The 15,595-nt window shown below is 42.2% G+C and overlaps 1 protein-coding gene across 1 annotated transcript in view; it reads right to left on the minus strand.

The window, feature by feature from the left end:
- Positions 1–15,595, minus strand: part of ASCC3 (activating signal cointegrator 1 complex subunit 3) — a 670,136-nt gene that overhangs the window by 46,504 nt on the left and 608,037 nt on the right. The window contains exon 37 of the mRNA XM_044289192.1: positions 3,694–3,918. Coding sequence (XP_044145127.1) covers positions 3,694–3,918 — 225 coding nt within the window. The remainder of the gene's footprint in view (positions 1–3,693; positions 3,919–15,595) is intronic.

The raw sequence follows: 15,595 nt of genomic DNA on the forward strand, positions 1-15,595 counted from the left end.
ATATGCAAGTCCTGAAAAACCTCATTAAAACCATGATTGTTAGTAGACAACAGTAATAGTGACCTAAAAGCTTTCTATGCTATGTCTATGACTAGATTATTATCATGGCTCTTTACTAGCTATATCCCATTCTCATACCCTCAGCAAAGTACACAACAATCCTTATTAACCAGCTCTTCACTGCTTCTTACTCAGGTTGTATTAGACATGCAGTGAAGGGCCTGTTACAGCACCTGCAGGTCTTGGTCCAGTACCCTGCTTCTCCATGCAGGAGTTGTTTCACCCATCAGCAAGTTAGTAAACCTATCTTCTAAAGCCTCAATGTCCATGAAGTAACACAGTTATAATCTACGGGCAAAATTTAGAATTAAAATACACCGCGTTTGTGACTTTTTTCAAAAGAACTAGCGCAAAGATTTTAGTGCAAATGCCATTATTCCACTGGCATTGCTAAGTCCCTGAAAAGTGGTGTGACGATGACGGGACTGGTGGCCCTGCCACAGTTATCATCTTATATGCCAGTTTTCTGGTGAGAAATTTGGGGGATACTATATCTCCTTATAGAGAGCGCCTACATGGAGTAAGCAATTTTATAGGCCCGGCAGCACTCCTCGGGAATTCTGGGAAGAGGTTATGGAAATGAGCTCTTTGCAAGCTCTGCCTCTAATGCCACCAGATGTAAAGTAGCTCTGTTTTTTTGTTGTTTTTTTTTTTATCCAGGCTGCAGCTGTAAAAATTTCTGCATCTAAAAAAATATATTTTCTGAAGCATTATGATGAACAGACATACGGTATGCAGAGCTTTCTGTATCAAATCCGACACCTGCTAAGACACCCTTAAGGTATTTAACCTGTAGGGTTAAAGATTATTTATTTCTCTATCTTAGTCTTTAGAATGTATATACATATATCCTCTATTATCAATCAATGTTTCTGTCATGCTGCATAAAGTCATTTATATAAAAAAATAAAAAAACTTCCAGAATAGTACAATGTAATGGAATAACACGACTATTGTTATTTTGTTTGGCTTACCATGTTTTCTTACATTAGTTATGCACAATGATATGGTCGTCATGGCAACTATGTCAATTTACAATTATCTAGGTAGTGCACAAATTAAAGATATAAAAAAATAAAAATAAAACCTACACAGAGAAAAGTCAGTACACCAGTGTTTCAGTAGGGTAATATGTTGCCCAACAATATTCCTATGTAAACCCATTTAAATTGATATTATTTTGCCTGGAAAATTTAACATTTTTTCTAATGTAAAATCTGCCAAATGTTAGTCTTTATGTTAGCATTGCACAAATAATAAGTATTAACAGCCGCTGTCTGGAATCCAGTGAAGCCACACAAAATTTTTCTTCGTTCAGTAGCCTAAGAGGCTACACGCTGAATTAAAGAGATTGCACAAGGACTCCAGCAGAAGTAACTCAACACCCTCATCCACACACAGGGAAATAATGTCATCACGTTATAATCAATGCATGTTCAATATTTCCATGTATTCTTCCATCCAATGGTGCCGAGAATTGTACTTCTTTGTAATCGGGTTTTACCTCTCGAACTCCAGTGCTGGACGAAGGGAAGTGAATAGTAGACAGCTTCATGTTTTTAAGGTTAAAAGGAAATGTATTCAATATTCAATATAAATAGTTGTTTATTCGGTTAACGTGCAGCGAGAAAGAAACATTTTCATTGGCCAACTAACATCAAGTACATTTTTATTCTTTATTCCTTGCGTTCACCTCATTTTATATAAAAAATAAAATAAAAAATGTGAACTTAATGTAACTATATGTGGAATGTTTTAGAAACGCTGAACCTGGAAGGGAAGATGCAGTGAACAGGCGAATCCCAAAAATGGATGGGGTCGTTTTCTTTTCTTTTTTTAAGCTCTGTGAAAAATGTCAATTTTTTTCCTAAAAAGTGGATGCAGTGTTTTATTGAATACTGGAGGTTTGGATAATCAAACCTGATCACAAACCAGCCTGATTATCAGCACCACTGGATGGAAGAATAGATGGGAAGGTTGCATGAGGGTGGTGAGCTACTTATAGTGAGGACTTGGTATAGTCACTGACACTTAATTGATCTGACTTTATATGTCTTTATGTTAGGTCTGCCTTGCACATACATACAAAACCTTCACTATCCAGTGGTAAACCAGGTTGCTTCAGGTAAATTTCCATTATTGTAGCCTGGGACTCTTTCTAGCAAACCAATTAATCCAGCATTTTCCCCATGCTGGACTAGCAGGAGAGTCATTGACTGCTGGATTAATGAAACTTTACTGTGCACAGATGCCAGAAAGAAAGGCAGATGTTTGTGCTCATACATTTAATCATCATTGACAGTCAGATAATCCTGGGCTTATTTTAGCACAGACAAAAATAAAATAAATAATTCTTATATATATATATATATATGTGGCAGATGAGTCAAAAAACATTGAAAAAAAGACTTCCAGTCTCACCAATCTCCTGCTACTTCCAATCCAATGCTTACTTAGTCTCCGATTCATGATCCTAGTTTGACACACAGGAAATAGCAGGAGAGGCCTTCCCAGCCAATCACTCATCAGAGTGTTGACCTGGCCTCTTTCACATGGGCGCATTTGTAAAACAAGAAAAGAGGGAGGCAGCGCCACATGTGCGGTGTCACTTTGTAGAGAGTGGTTTCATAAAGGTTAGGGTACGCTTACCATCTGTGGTTGTGAGGAGTCACAACCACTGTAGAGAGCCTTGCTGGTAATTATAGTTCACTGACCAGCACACCAGCTTGTTCCAGGCTGCAGCCGCGGTCGCTCTATGGTGCCCCAGTAGATGAGGTGTACACAGTGGAAATATCAAAAGGAAAACTGATAAAAAACGTATTTGCGCTTGCTTGGAAGGATTCAGACCCAAATCATCGGGCAGATAAGGGATTAACTTATTTGCAGGGTAGTCAACACGTTTCGAGGGTTGGAATGCCCTCTTCTTCAGGACTGTTTACACTTATGATACCTTGGTGTCTTCTGTCCTTTTTCACTGCTGCTCCTTGTCTGTAAAAGTTACGGTTTTTACCAGTTTTCCTTTTGATACATGGGCGCATTTGCAACTGATATATGGTGCGTATTTTCTGTACGGGAATCCCCTGGTAATGTTAATGAATAGTACTATTTCCATGGGTGTTTCATTCCCATCAGTATTTAAAAACCACAGCAAGACCTAGTTTTGTGAATACTTGTTTCCAAAAATGCCTATTACAGTCTGGCAGTGCATAAAAAATGCAGGAAGGATGGAAAACACACGTAAATCCAGATGAATTACGGAAGTCAATCTGGATGGTATATCAGCTGGATTCTGTGCATATTCCAGAGATGTGAAAAAAGGCATCCCTAGGCAATTCTAGGTGAGTAATCCTTCTTTCTATTTTTTTTTAACCCAATCTGCACCATATATAACAAAATTTATCCCAATGAACAACAATCCAGAAGGATAAAACATGCTTTCTTTCTTAAGATTTCTACCATCACATTTGAGTTTCTCATACGTATGATAATCTATAATGCCTGATAATATGGTACATATCAGGTCCCACTGAAGTTGGAAGACATTTATTTAGATCCACGCACCCATATAGAAAGGAATGAGTTTACTATAGGTGTAAAATTGATCAGAAGAACTGATGAGAATTGAAAGCTTACCTGACACACTCTTATGGCTTGATCCAGAACTGTTTTGGTGTCAGTGCCATAATCAGGACAAGGTAATGTGGCCCTACTGAAATGGGCTTGCAACAGCAGATGTGTTTTGGTGTGTGCACTGTCCATGGAATGGGGGTTCAGTTCAATAGGAAGGTGTTTTGCCAGCTCACTGTTCATTTGGTCTTCATTGTGCCTGACCGGGAGATCAGTGTATTCTTCAGCATCCTTCAAAAACAAAAAGAGTTTGTCATTTTTTATCAGATAAACACTTTACACAAGGTACACCCACTTTAAGGCAATGGGGGATTACTAGAGTGTACAGCAGCAACAGAAGTAGTCTATTTAATAAGAAAAAAAATTTGAGGGCACCACGGAACACGCACATCAGTCTGCGATAAAACTACAAATATCAGATAAGATAGGTTAGGTTTATATATAGTGATGTGAAAGAGTATCCCCCCCCCCCCCTTCCAAGTTTCTTCTATTTTTGCATATTGGTAACACTTGAATGTGTCAGATTACTTTTAACACAAGATAACAATAACCCCCCCCCCCCCCATACACACACAAAATTATTCTTTAAATTATCCTTCAATTTATAGAAGATAAAGATTTATTCAAAACCTGTATCCCCCATGTGAAAAAGTAATTGTCCTCTACACCTAATAACTGGTCATACCATCCACGACAGAAACAACTGCAATCAAATGTTTACGTCCCTCTGGAGGAAGTTTGGTGCACTCTTCTTCAGGGCTCTTAAGAATTAGCACAACAGAGCAGCTCAATGGAATTCAAGTCAGGGTTTTGACTTGGCCACTCCAAAACCTTCATTATGTTTCTTTCAGAGGTGCACTTGTTTGTGTGGTTCAGACCATTGTCCTGCTGCATAACCCAACTGCTCATGAGCTTTAGGTCACAAACTGATGGGTGGACATTCTCCTTTAGAGGTTCCATCAGTTATGACAAGTCATCAAGATCCTACAGAAGCAAAGTAGCCCCACAGCATCACACTACCACTTTGTGTGACTGTTAGAGGTGAGCGAACTTGTGGAAGTTAGAGTTCGGCTGAACTTCAGGTGAAAGTTTGGGTTCAGGACCTGAACTTGACCGCGAACCCAAACCCCACTGAAGTCAATGGGGACCCAAACTTCACTTTATTATTTTTCATTATAACATGGTTATTTCGGAAAATAATAGCATTCTTAAGACAGAATGCAAAAGAATATAGCAATATAGGGCTTTAAAAAAACAAACAAAAAAAAAACTCAATCGCAAGTCCTTCTGAATGAAGATAGAAGAGATTGCTGCAGCGCAATCAAGTGGATGAGTTTTTTTTTTTAAACCCGTAAATGTCCATATTTTTTTGCATTCTGTCTTAAGAACGCTATTATTTTCCGATCTAACCATGTTATAATGGAAAATACTAAAATCACCAAAACACCAAACTTCAGTGAAAAAGTCTGGGTTCGGGTGCCCGGACTCGCAAGTACGAATTTAAACTTTGCAGTTTGGGTTATCTAAACCCTAGTGAGTGTTGTTATATTGTCTTTATGGTGGAATGCAGTATTAGCTTTACATCACATATATCCATGTCTTCCAAAAAGTTTCAACTTTGACTCAGTCTACAGAATATTATCCTACAACTTTTTAATGCAATCATTCAGTTCCTATGCAGTTTGCATGCTGTCGGCAGGATATCCCCATTGACACAATGGGATGTGCTGTCAACAAAAGATAATTTTAATGTTCTCATAAATGGTGGCAAACAAGCTTTTTCTTGTTTATTGGACGACTGATAGACCTGCTTGGGGCATTACAATTCTGTCATGTCTTCTCATATACCTGGGTCCAGGTAGTTTTTGGGCCTTACAGACTTAAAGTATCTAAAGACTGAAACACTATATAGACTCACAAGGACAACGGCCCTGATTTACTAACGTATCTGGCACAAATAGGGTTTCAACATTTCTTTCTGACTCATTTGAAAAGGGGGTGGGCATAGTAGGAAAGGGAAAGACTTCACTAGAAAGGGGGCACGGGCCTAGGAGGTGCTGTTTTATGCCAAAATTGTGCTACAATTCAAAGTAAGCCATCCAATAGTTGTCAGTAGAGTCAGAGAATACTGTACTACATCTATCATCCAGCCTGAGCCCCTGTGATAAATCTGATGATAAGCTTAAACCATCTATAGGATTTGTAAATCGATTCCAAGTTCTTTTAGATTTGAGCTGATTTTTCATTTTACTAAAAGCTAGTTGGATATCATACTATAAAAATTATATAGGGACTGACAATAGCAGTGTATAAAATGTCCAGTAAAATGCATAGCATGTAGAAGTGTAATAATGCATCAGAGTAACATTGATGCTACAATGCGGTGTGCGAGGTAACACTTCTTGTTTTCTTACAGCCAGCAGTAAAGACAGTTTTTCTCACACTTGAGGGTAAATGGTCCTCTGGGCATTAGCACCTAGCAGGGCGCTTGCTAAATGAGTTGAGTTGTGCGACCATATGGCTGATTTTCAGTTGTACATGAACTGAATGTGAGCTCCCCACATTAATCCCTTAAATCACTACCTCAATTTAGATAGACTGAAGATAGGTAGGTAGGTAGATTTGTTAAGAGGTAGGTAGATAGATATGAGATAGATAGAGAGATAGAGACAGAGATAGATAGGTAAAGAAAAAATATGTAAGACAGAGAAAAGGTAGAGAATAAGTAGATAGCGGGCAGATAGATATGAAAAACAAAGATACTGAGTGAATAAGTAGATGACAGACAGATACTCCCAATGCATTTTTGTACCACAGTAATTTCAATTTTTTTTTACTGCCCTCATCATATAGTCTTCCCTAAATGTTCCCCACATATTGCATTATATAATAAGAGCTGCAAAATGTCTGCCGGAGGAGAGACTGTGTACATACATTATTTATCTTGTACTAATATTGAATTTCTGTATCACTGAAATCCAGGTAGGGAATATGTTTAACTCTTGGGAAACCCCATTTTACATTTTCTCCTTAGACTACATACAACGTCTAAACTGCCAGACAATCACAATCCAGGATACAGTTCATTGGAAATGTAGAGCACAACATGAAAAGACAATCGCGGTTTACACAAATCATTTGGTCACATTAACAAGCTCGGTCCTGTTCTGTATAGTTAGTATTTTCACACTGGATTAATTTCCTGTTCGAGACTCTTAACTGCAAATTGTTAATTTTCTTATCTTCGCGCACACGGCAATTAAAGGAAATTGAGAAAAGCAAGTGAAGCTTTGATTCAGCTTGGAGCGGAGATGAATGAAGGGCAGCAGGGTCAGCAGAGTCCATTATATTCTTATGTGAAATGCTGGTGCGACTGCCCTGTCCTTGTTTGTTTAGTGGAGGCTGGATGGACTACTAACTGCAAATCTGTTCCTGTGATTTGACCAGGCGGCCCAGCATAAAGATGTCTCCCGTTGCAAATGTTAAATGACAGTGAGTGACAATCATACGATGAAGTCTGCCTGTAACCCCCTGCTACTGTTTTCAGATTGCAGCAGAAAAGACGGAATAAAGAAACATTCTTCATAATCACATCAAATGGGCCCTGCTGTTCACTCAATATTTTTCATTTTCGTTTCCCTTTTCATTACAAACCACAATCTGTTCTGCAAATGCCATGGACTCAACAGTAGCAACCAAAAGAAGAATGAATTTACCCGAGCACATTCTGTCTGTGTGCTTTCTATAGAGCGCCAATAAAATTGGACACAATATGCCGCTTGTGTAATAGAAGGGTAAAAATGGCTCCTCAAATCTTTAGCTTAATACTAGGTATTAGATGTTAGACACAAAGAACTTAAAAGATGAATAAGTTATGTCAAAAATAATGGTGCGTGATATATAGAAAAATATTCAGTTCATACTGCTATATGGAAAATCAATTAACCCTTTCACGACTGCCTATATACGTCCTATCTACACATATCCCGTGCATATTAGGCTACTTTAACACTCGTGTTTGGTGTGGATCCGTCATGGATCTGCACAAACAGATTCGTTCAGATAATACAACCGTTTGCATCAGTTCAGAACGGATCAGTTTGTATTTCTTTAATATTGCCAAGACGGATCCGTCTTGAACACCATTGAAAGTCAATGGAGGACGGATCCGATTTCTATTGTGCCAGATTGTTTCATAGAAAACGGATCCGTCCCCATTGACTTACATTGTGTATCAGAACGGATCCGTTTGGCTCAGTTTTGTCAGACGGACACCAAAACGCTGTTTCCGCCTCCAAAGCGGAATGGAGACGGATCAGAGGCAAACTGATGCATTCTGAGCGGATCCTTTTCCATTCAGAATGCATTAGAATGCAAACTGATCGCTTGTAAGAGCCCTGAACGGATCTCGCAAACGGAAAGACAAAACGCCAGTGTGAAAGTAGCCTAACACGGGCCGCTTCCTCTATTGGGCCCGTTGGTCACGTGACCACCAGGTGTTTCTAATGTCCCCACTGGGGGCTGTTTTCTCCTAAAACTGGGGCTCCTGTGGACGCACCAGTTACAGTGGAAACAATGCAAAGTTAAAAAATATGTTTTTTAATGACCTCTTGGGGGACATATTATGTGCCAAAAAAAAAAGTAAAAAAAAAAAAAAAAGATTAAATACAAATAAAAAATGTCAAAAAATAAGCAGAAATTCCTGTTGCTAAAGGAAACAGCCGCCATAGTTGCCCCGTTCACTCAAACCTATAAACCTATATATTGATATATACATGTTATATATCAAAACAATTGTCACAAAATAGGGAACCCATTGCAATAATTAATTTTTGCGTAAGTTTTATATTTAAGAAATAAAAAGCTATAATTTGAAAACAATTACTTTTTAATAAGAATTAGCGGTTTTCCTCAAATAAACCTACAAAATGGGGGGGAAAAAAACATGCTAATAAAAATTCCTAAGTGTCAAGTAAAAAACATCGCAAAAATGATTTTGGTAGTCAAAAAAGTTAAGGTCACTAAACCACCAAAGGGCCCTGTCATGAGAGGGTTGAACATCCCTAAACATGAGATAAAGAATTTACTGAGGAATTAATGTAGATGCAAATTTGTGAAATGTTATCATACAAATAGGAAAGTGCATATAAGTAACACAGTAAGAGATAATGTCACAAAAAGAAAAATATTCCTAGCTTGTATAATCTGTAAAAACAAAGTACAACCTTAGAAAATCTTAGGGTAAACGCACACGTTCAGGATTTATGTGCGGAGAATCCACATTGAAATCCGCAGGTGTTCGCAGGGAAATCCGAGCAGACAAGCTGCATCAATTGGTGCAGATTTGCCTCCTCACTTCAAGTCAAGATAACCATGCCCCCTTTCCCTGCCCCTTCAGCTCTGATTGACAGCTGCACACGTGAATGTCTGACGCACACACACTTGGCCGGCTTTGCTGAACAGCCGAAAGCTAACGGCTGTCAATCAAAAGCGAAGGGGCAGGGAAAGAGGGGGTGGTTATATTGACGAAGCGAGGAGGCCACTGCCCCCTTGACTTCAAACTCTGCTGTTACATAGCGCGTTCAGGGGATTAAAGTTCGTTTTTCAAGATTTTGGTGCATCTGGCCAGAGGAAGAAAAGGATCTTTAGGAACATACTGCTGGCTACTTTAAGGTAATGCTGGTGGTTTGGGAGGTGTTTTTTAGGTGACAGGTTCCCTTCAAATGCAACCTCAGATGAACAGCAATATATAACATCATTACAGTTTCATTATTTAACAAAAAAGCAGTCAAAATGTTAAAAACTAAGTACATCCCATAAATCAATAGGTTGTAGAACCACCTTTAGCAGCAATAACTCAAAGTCATGGTTTTCTGTATAACCTTATCAGTCTCTCACGTGATTCTGGAGGAATTTTGGCCAGTTCCTCTTTATAATGTTCCTTCAGGTTTGTGGGCAATCATTTATGCACAGCTCACTTACTCTAAGTTCACACTTGTGCGTTTTACAGCGCGTTCGAACGCACTGTAAAACGCATAACCGATGCAAACCAATGCTTCCCTATGGGACCGGTTCACATTTTCGCGTTTTACAGCGCGTTCGAACGCGCTGAAAAACGCCCGACACATAAACAAGTTCTTGAGGTTCTTTGGGGCGTTTTGTCGCGCGTTACCGTACATAGACTTTCAGGAACGCGCGACAATGGGCGTTCGCTTGTCTCTGTATGCGCGATTGCAAACGCCCGTACAATCGCGCATACAGAGCGCTCCTTTCAGAACGCTCAGGTGTGAACCCAGGGTTAAGGTCCAGCCACAGGCTTTAAAGTGGGTTGAGGTCTGGACTTTGACTGGGCCAGTGCAATTTCTTCATACTTCTCGTTTTCAGCCATTCTGCTGTAGATTGGCTGGTATGCTTGGGATCATTTCCCTGTGGAATGAACCGGTTTCAGACAAATGTTGCTGTTGGACAGATGGCCTCATATTTGACTCTAGAATATTTTGGTACACAGAGGAGTTAATGGTCGAATTAATGACTACAAGGTGCTCGGATCCTGTGGATGCAAAACAAGCCCAAATCCTCACCCCTCTGCCACCATGCTTCACAGTTGGTATGAAGTGTTTGTGTTTAGTTTTTCATCAAACATGGTGCTGTGCATTATGGCCATATGTCTCCACTTTGGTCTTGTCTGTCCATAGAACATTGCTCCAGAAGTCTAGTGGTTTGTTCAGATGTAACTTTGCAAACTTTAGCTATGCTGCTATATTATTTTTAAAAAGAAAAGGCTTTCTCCTGGCAAACCCTTCTAAACAAGCCATACTTGTTCAGTCTTTTTCTAACTGTACTATCATGAATTTGAACAATTAATATGTTAACTGAAGCCTGTAGAGCAGGGATGCCCAACCTGCAGCCCTCCAGTTGTTGCAAAACTACAACTACCAGCATGCCCAGACAGCATGTAGCTATTGGCCTACAGCAGGACATGGTGGGAGTTTTACAACAACTGGAGTGCCGCAGGTTGGGCATCCCTGCTGCAGAGTATTAGATGTAACTTATGAGATATTTGCAATTTCTCTGACAATTGCCCAGTCTGATCTTGGGCTAAATTAGCTGGGTCATCCATTCCTGGGAAAACTGTCAACTCTGCTGAATGCTTTCCATTTGTAAATACTCTCTCACTGTAGAATGGTGGACTTCAAATAGTTTGGAAATGGCTTTACAACCCTTCCCATTTTGACGGTGTCACGAAACAGCGGGTGTGAACCCACTGTGCCACGTGTCCTACCTCCTCTAAGGGTATTATCTAAGAGTTATCAGAGAAATGTCATTGCTAAATAAAAACATAAGAAACCATGTTTGGAGTTTGCCAGACAGCATATGGCAGACTCCCAAGCACATGAAAAAGAAAGATTCTCTAGTCAAATGAGACTAAAATTCAACATCATATCCATAATGGAAAAAAAACATGTGTCGTGCTAAGCTAACACTACCCATCACCCCATGAAAACCATGGTGGTGACAGCATCATGCTGTTGGGATATTTGTAGTGTTGATCGAGCACCAAAGTGCTCAGGTGCTCGATCAACACCTCGGGATGCTCGGGGGCTCTACCGAGCCCCCGAGCACAATGGAAGTCAATGGGAGAACCCGAGTATTAAACCAGGAACTCCCTGCTCTGAAGAGGGGAGGATGTCTGGTTCATAGGAAAAGATCAGAAATTGATGTGAACACCACCAAAATGGTCCGGGAACAGCATGGGGAGGATTGTCTGGATGCATCTTGGACTCCTAGGTCGTCGCTGGGAACGATGTTGCACTAGTACGCCACTTTTACAGACTGACAATAAATAATGCGCACCAAACTGGTAAAATCGATTTTAGAGGAAAAATTGTTAGGAAACATTCTTTCCTGTATATTTACTTGTATATAAAGTGCAAGCGCTGCCAAAAAATACAAGGAAGAGGCACTCCGATACAATCTGTATATCACATAAAAGAGGGCCTCATACACACCCTTGAAAAATTATGATTGATGGCCTGCTGGTGAATGTAAATTGTGGTACAATTGTTCAGGTAGTGGGACTCCTACACTCATAAAGCCTATGCACTAAGGGAAAGGGCTGCCAAAAATTACAAGGAACCGGCACTCCAATATACCCTTTATTACAGGAGGGCATCATACACATCCTTGAAAAATTATGATTGATGGCCTGCTGGTGTACCATTAGGAGCAAGGGCCTGCTGCGGATCTGACCATCTAAAACATTAAGGGTTAGGGTCTGCTGCTGAGCTGAACATCTAAAACATTAGGGGTGAGAGCCTGCTGCCAAGCTGACCATCTAAAAAATGTTGTTGGCGAGGGCCTGCTACTGAGCCGACCATCTAAAAAAATTTGTGGGCGACGGCCTGCTGCCAAGCTGACCATCTAAAAAATGTTGTGGGCAAGGACCTGCTGCCTAGCTGACCATCTAAAAAATTTGTGGGCGAGGGCCTGCTGCCGAGATGACCATCTAAAAATTTAGGGCTGAGGGTCTGCTGCTGAGCTGACCCTCTAAAACAATATGGTTGAGGGCCCGTTGCTGAGCTGAACCTCTAAAAAAGTAGGAGCGACGGCAGCCTAATAAGCATGTTTATATGATGGAGGAGGACGAGAAAAGGGAGACTGAATCATGTACCCTTTATAGTGGTGGAAGGGGGGCATGGGAATACAATGTATTCAATACACCATAAAAGCCACATTTAGAGTGCCTTTATGTTCAGCCGCTTTCCTCTGGTGGAGTAGAGAAGTCAGGGGCAATCCAGACCTTGTTCAATTTTATAAGAGTCAACCGGTCAGCATTTTCAGTTGACACATGGATGATCAGTAGTTATGCCCCCAGCAGCACTAAATACACTGGCAGCGGGGCAGGCCAGCACCTCCAAGGCGTAGAGAGCCAGGCACACAGGCATCTCCGAAGACGCTGACACGGTCTGCTACATACTCCCCCATCTTCAAAAATGTTTCCCTCCTTGTGACACTAGGCAGCGCATCAGGTTGAGGGTGTTGGCGGGGTGTCATAAAACTGTCCCAGGTCTTGGAGAGTGTTGCCCTGCCTCTGTTGGAACTGCTGTGTGTTCCTCTCGTCTCCCCTCCTTGATTGGCTAAGGAACTACATACTCTGCAGCCAGCGTTGTCAGCTGGAAATTTTTGGAGCAATTTTTACACAAGGACCTTCTGTTATTGCACCATTTTGCTTGTCTTCTCCACCACAGGAATGAGAGATGAGAAGTTCTCTTTGTAGCAGGGGTCGAGAAGGGTGAACAACCAGTAATTGGTGTCGGCCAAAATGCATACAACGCGAGGGTCACGGGAAAGGCAGCCTACCAAAGTCAGCCATGTGTGCCAGAGTCCCAACAGACAAGACTTCGCTGTCCTCATCAGGAGGATGACTCTCAATCTCCTCATCCTCCCCTTCTACCCATCCACACTAAACAGATGGAATAAAACTTCCATGGGTACTACCCTCTGTAGCGGAGGCAACAGTCTTCTGCTCCTCCTCCTCATCATCATCCAATTTGTGCTGAGAAGGCGAACTGAGGGTGGTCTGGCTATCACCCTGTGTACTGTCTTCCCCCATTTCCACCTCTTCCACGTGCAAAGCGTCCGCCTTAATTGTGAGCAACGAGCATTTGAGTAGACACAGAAGTGGGATGGTTACGCTGATAATAGCGTTATTGCCGCTCACCATTTGTGTTGATTCCTCAAAGTTGCGTAAAACCTCACAGAGGTCAGACATCAATGCCCACTCGTCGCTTGAGAAGAGCGGAAGCATGTTGCAGCTGGTATTCCACTACTGCCCTCTGCTGCTAACAAAGCCTGGCCAACATGTGGAATGTGGAGTTCCAAAGCGTGCTCACGTCGCACATTAGTCGGCGTGCTGGCAATTGCAAACGCTGCCACAGGGTTGCCAGACCGGTGGAAGCTGTCGATGACAAGTGGAAATTGGCACACATGCGGCGCACCTTCACCAGTAGCTCAGGCAAATTAGGGTAGGTTTTGAGAAACCACTTAACCACTAGGTTGAACACGTGGGCTAGGCATGATATGTATGTGAGCTTGCCGAGCTCCAAAGCCGCCACCAAGTTACGGCCATTAATCAGACACAACCATGCCTGGTTGTAGGTAGAGTGGCGAGAGCCACAGCTCAGTCTGGTCCCTTATCCCCTGACACAGCTCTGCAGCATTGTGCTGTTTGTCACCTAAGCAGATCAGTTTAAGCGCGGCCTGTTGCCGCTTCCCCATTGAAGTGCTACACTGCTTCAGTGTCCACAAGCCTAAATAGAACATTTTCAGGGCCAGCAATTTGGAAAGGTGCACATTTAGTGCTATTGGCTGTGGGTGGGTGGCTGTGTATTTGCGCTTTCGTTCAAAGGCACTGGGACACAGAAGTGGATGTGCTAGCTGATGCTTGCGAAGGTCCAGGTGCATGGTGGGAGTCATCCGGGCCTGCGTCTTGGACAGGGGATTGGCCAGCGTGAAACACAGGGGAATTGGAGGCAGTGGTATGACCCGCAGACACTGGTTGTGGAGCCAGGTATTCTGCTCACCTATAAGAGTGCTTTGATGCCATGTGGCGGATCATGCTGGTGGTGGTGAGGTTGCTAGTGTTCACGCCCCTGCTCATTTTGGTACAGCACAGGTTGAAAATGACAATTCTTTTATTGTCTGCACTTGTCTCAAAAAAGCGCCAGACTGCGGAACACCTACCCCTTGGCAAGGGAGATTGCAGCAAGGGGGTGCTCCGGGGAACAGTTGTGGGCCTGTTTGGTGTGGCCAGCCTTCTGCTTTTGCCACCCCACTGCCTCTTCCAGCCTGTTGCAATGCTGCAGATCCCTCCCCCTCTGTTCTGCTGTCATCGCTCGGCTTGCCACCTTCCCAGGTTGGGTCAGTGACTTCATTGTCCACTACCTCTTCCATTTCCTTACTCTGGTCATCCTCCTGACTTGCTAACCTAACAACCACCTCGGTTATTGACAACTGTGTCTCACCCTCATCATAAACCTCTTGAGACACTAATTGAGGTTGACTTATTGGCAACTGTCTCTTATCATCATCATCCACCTTGTGAAACACTAATTGCCGTTCCCCACAGTCATCTTCTTCTGACTGTGGATGCTGCAGAGTTTGGGAATCTGGGCACAAGATCTCCTCATGTCCCTCTTCAAGCGGACTGGGCGAGAGACCCAAATTAAGGAATGGCGATGAAAACAGCTCCTCAGAATATCTGAGTGTGGGATCACTTGTTTGCTAAGACTCTCCATGGTGGGTGGAAGGAGCATAAGAGTGAGGATTCTGTTGGCCAGACTCTTGGCTACTGAGACTGGACTTTGTGGAAGACAAGGTGGTGCTTAAACGACTAGAAGCATTATCTGCTGCAATCCAACCGACCACCTGGTCGCACTGGTCTGACTTCGAGAGTGGTGTCCTGCGCCGCCCTGCAAACTGGGACATAAAGCTAGGTATCGTGGATGAGTGTGTTACTTGTGCTCTGGCAGCAGGCACAGTTTCACCACGCCCAGGGCCACGGCCTCTGCGTGCACCATCAGCAGCATGGCCACTTCCCCGTCCCTTACTGCTCGCCTTCTGCATATTAAATGGTATATATGCTTGCAAGTATGTCACACGTACAGTACCGCAGGTTTTGTAAGTGTATGCGCAAATAAAGTACAAAGAATGTAACAGATATTTTTAGAATATGCACACGTTAAACAGGAGGTATAGCGCATTAATGTCGCTGTCACCCCTGCCTAATAAAAAATTACACTGAATGAATGTCACTGATATTTAGGATGCGCAAACATTATACAGGGGATGTAGCGCAGGTAATGAAACTGTCCGCAGCGGACACCTTCTACGGAAAAAGTACACTGGA

This window comes from Bufo gargarizans, chromosome 4 (assembly GCF_014858855.1).
Source record: "Bufo gargarizans isolate SCDJY-AF-19 chromosome 4, ASM1485885v1, whole genome shotgun sequence".
NCBI lineage: Eukaryota > Metazoa > Chordata > Amphibia > Anura > Bufonidae > Bufo > Bufo gargarizans.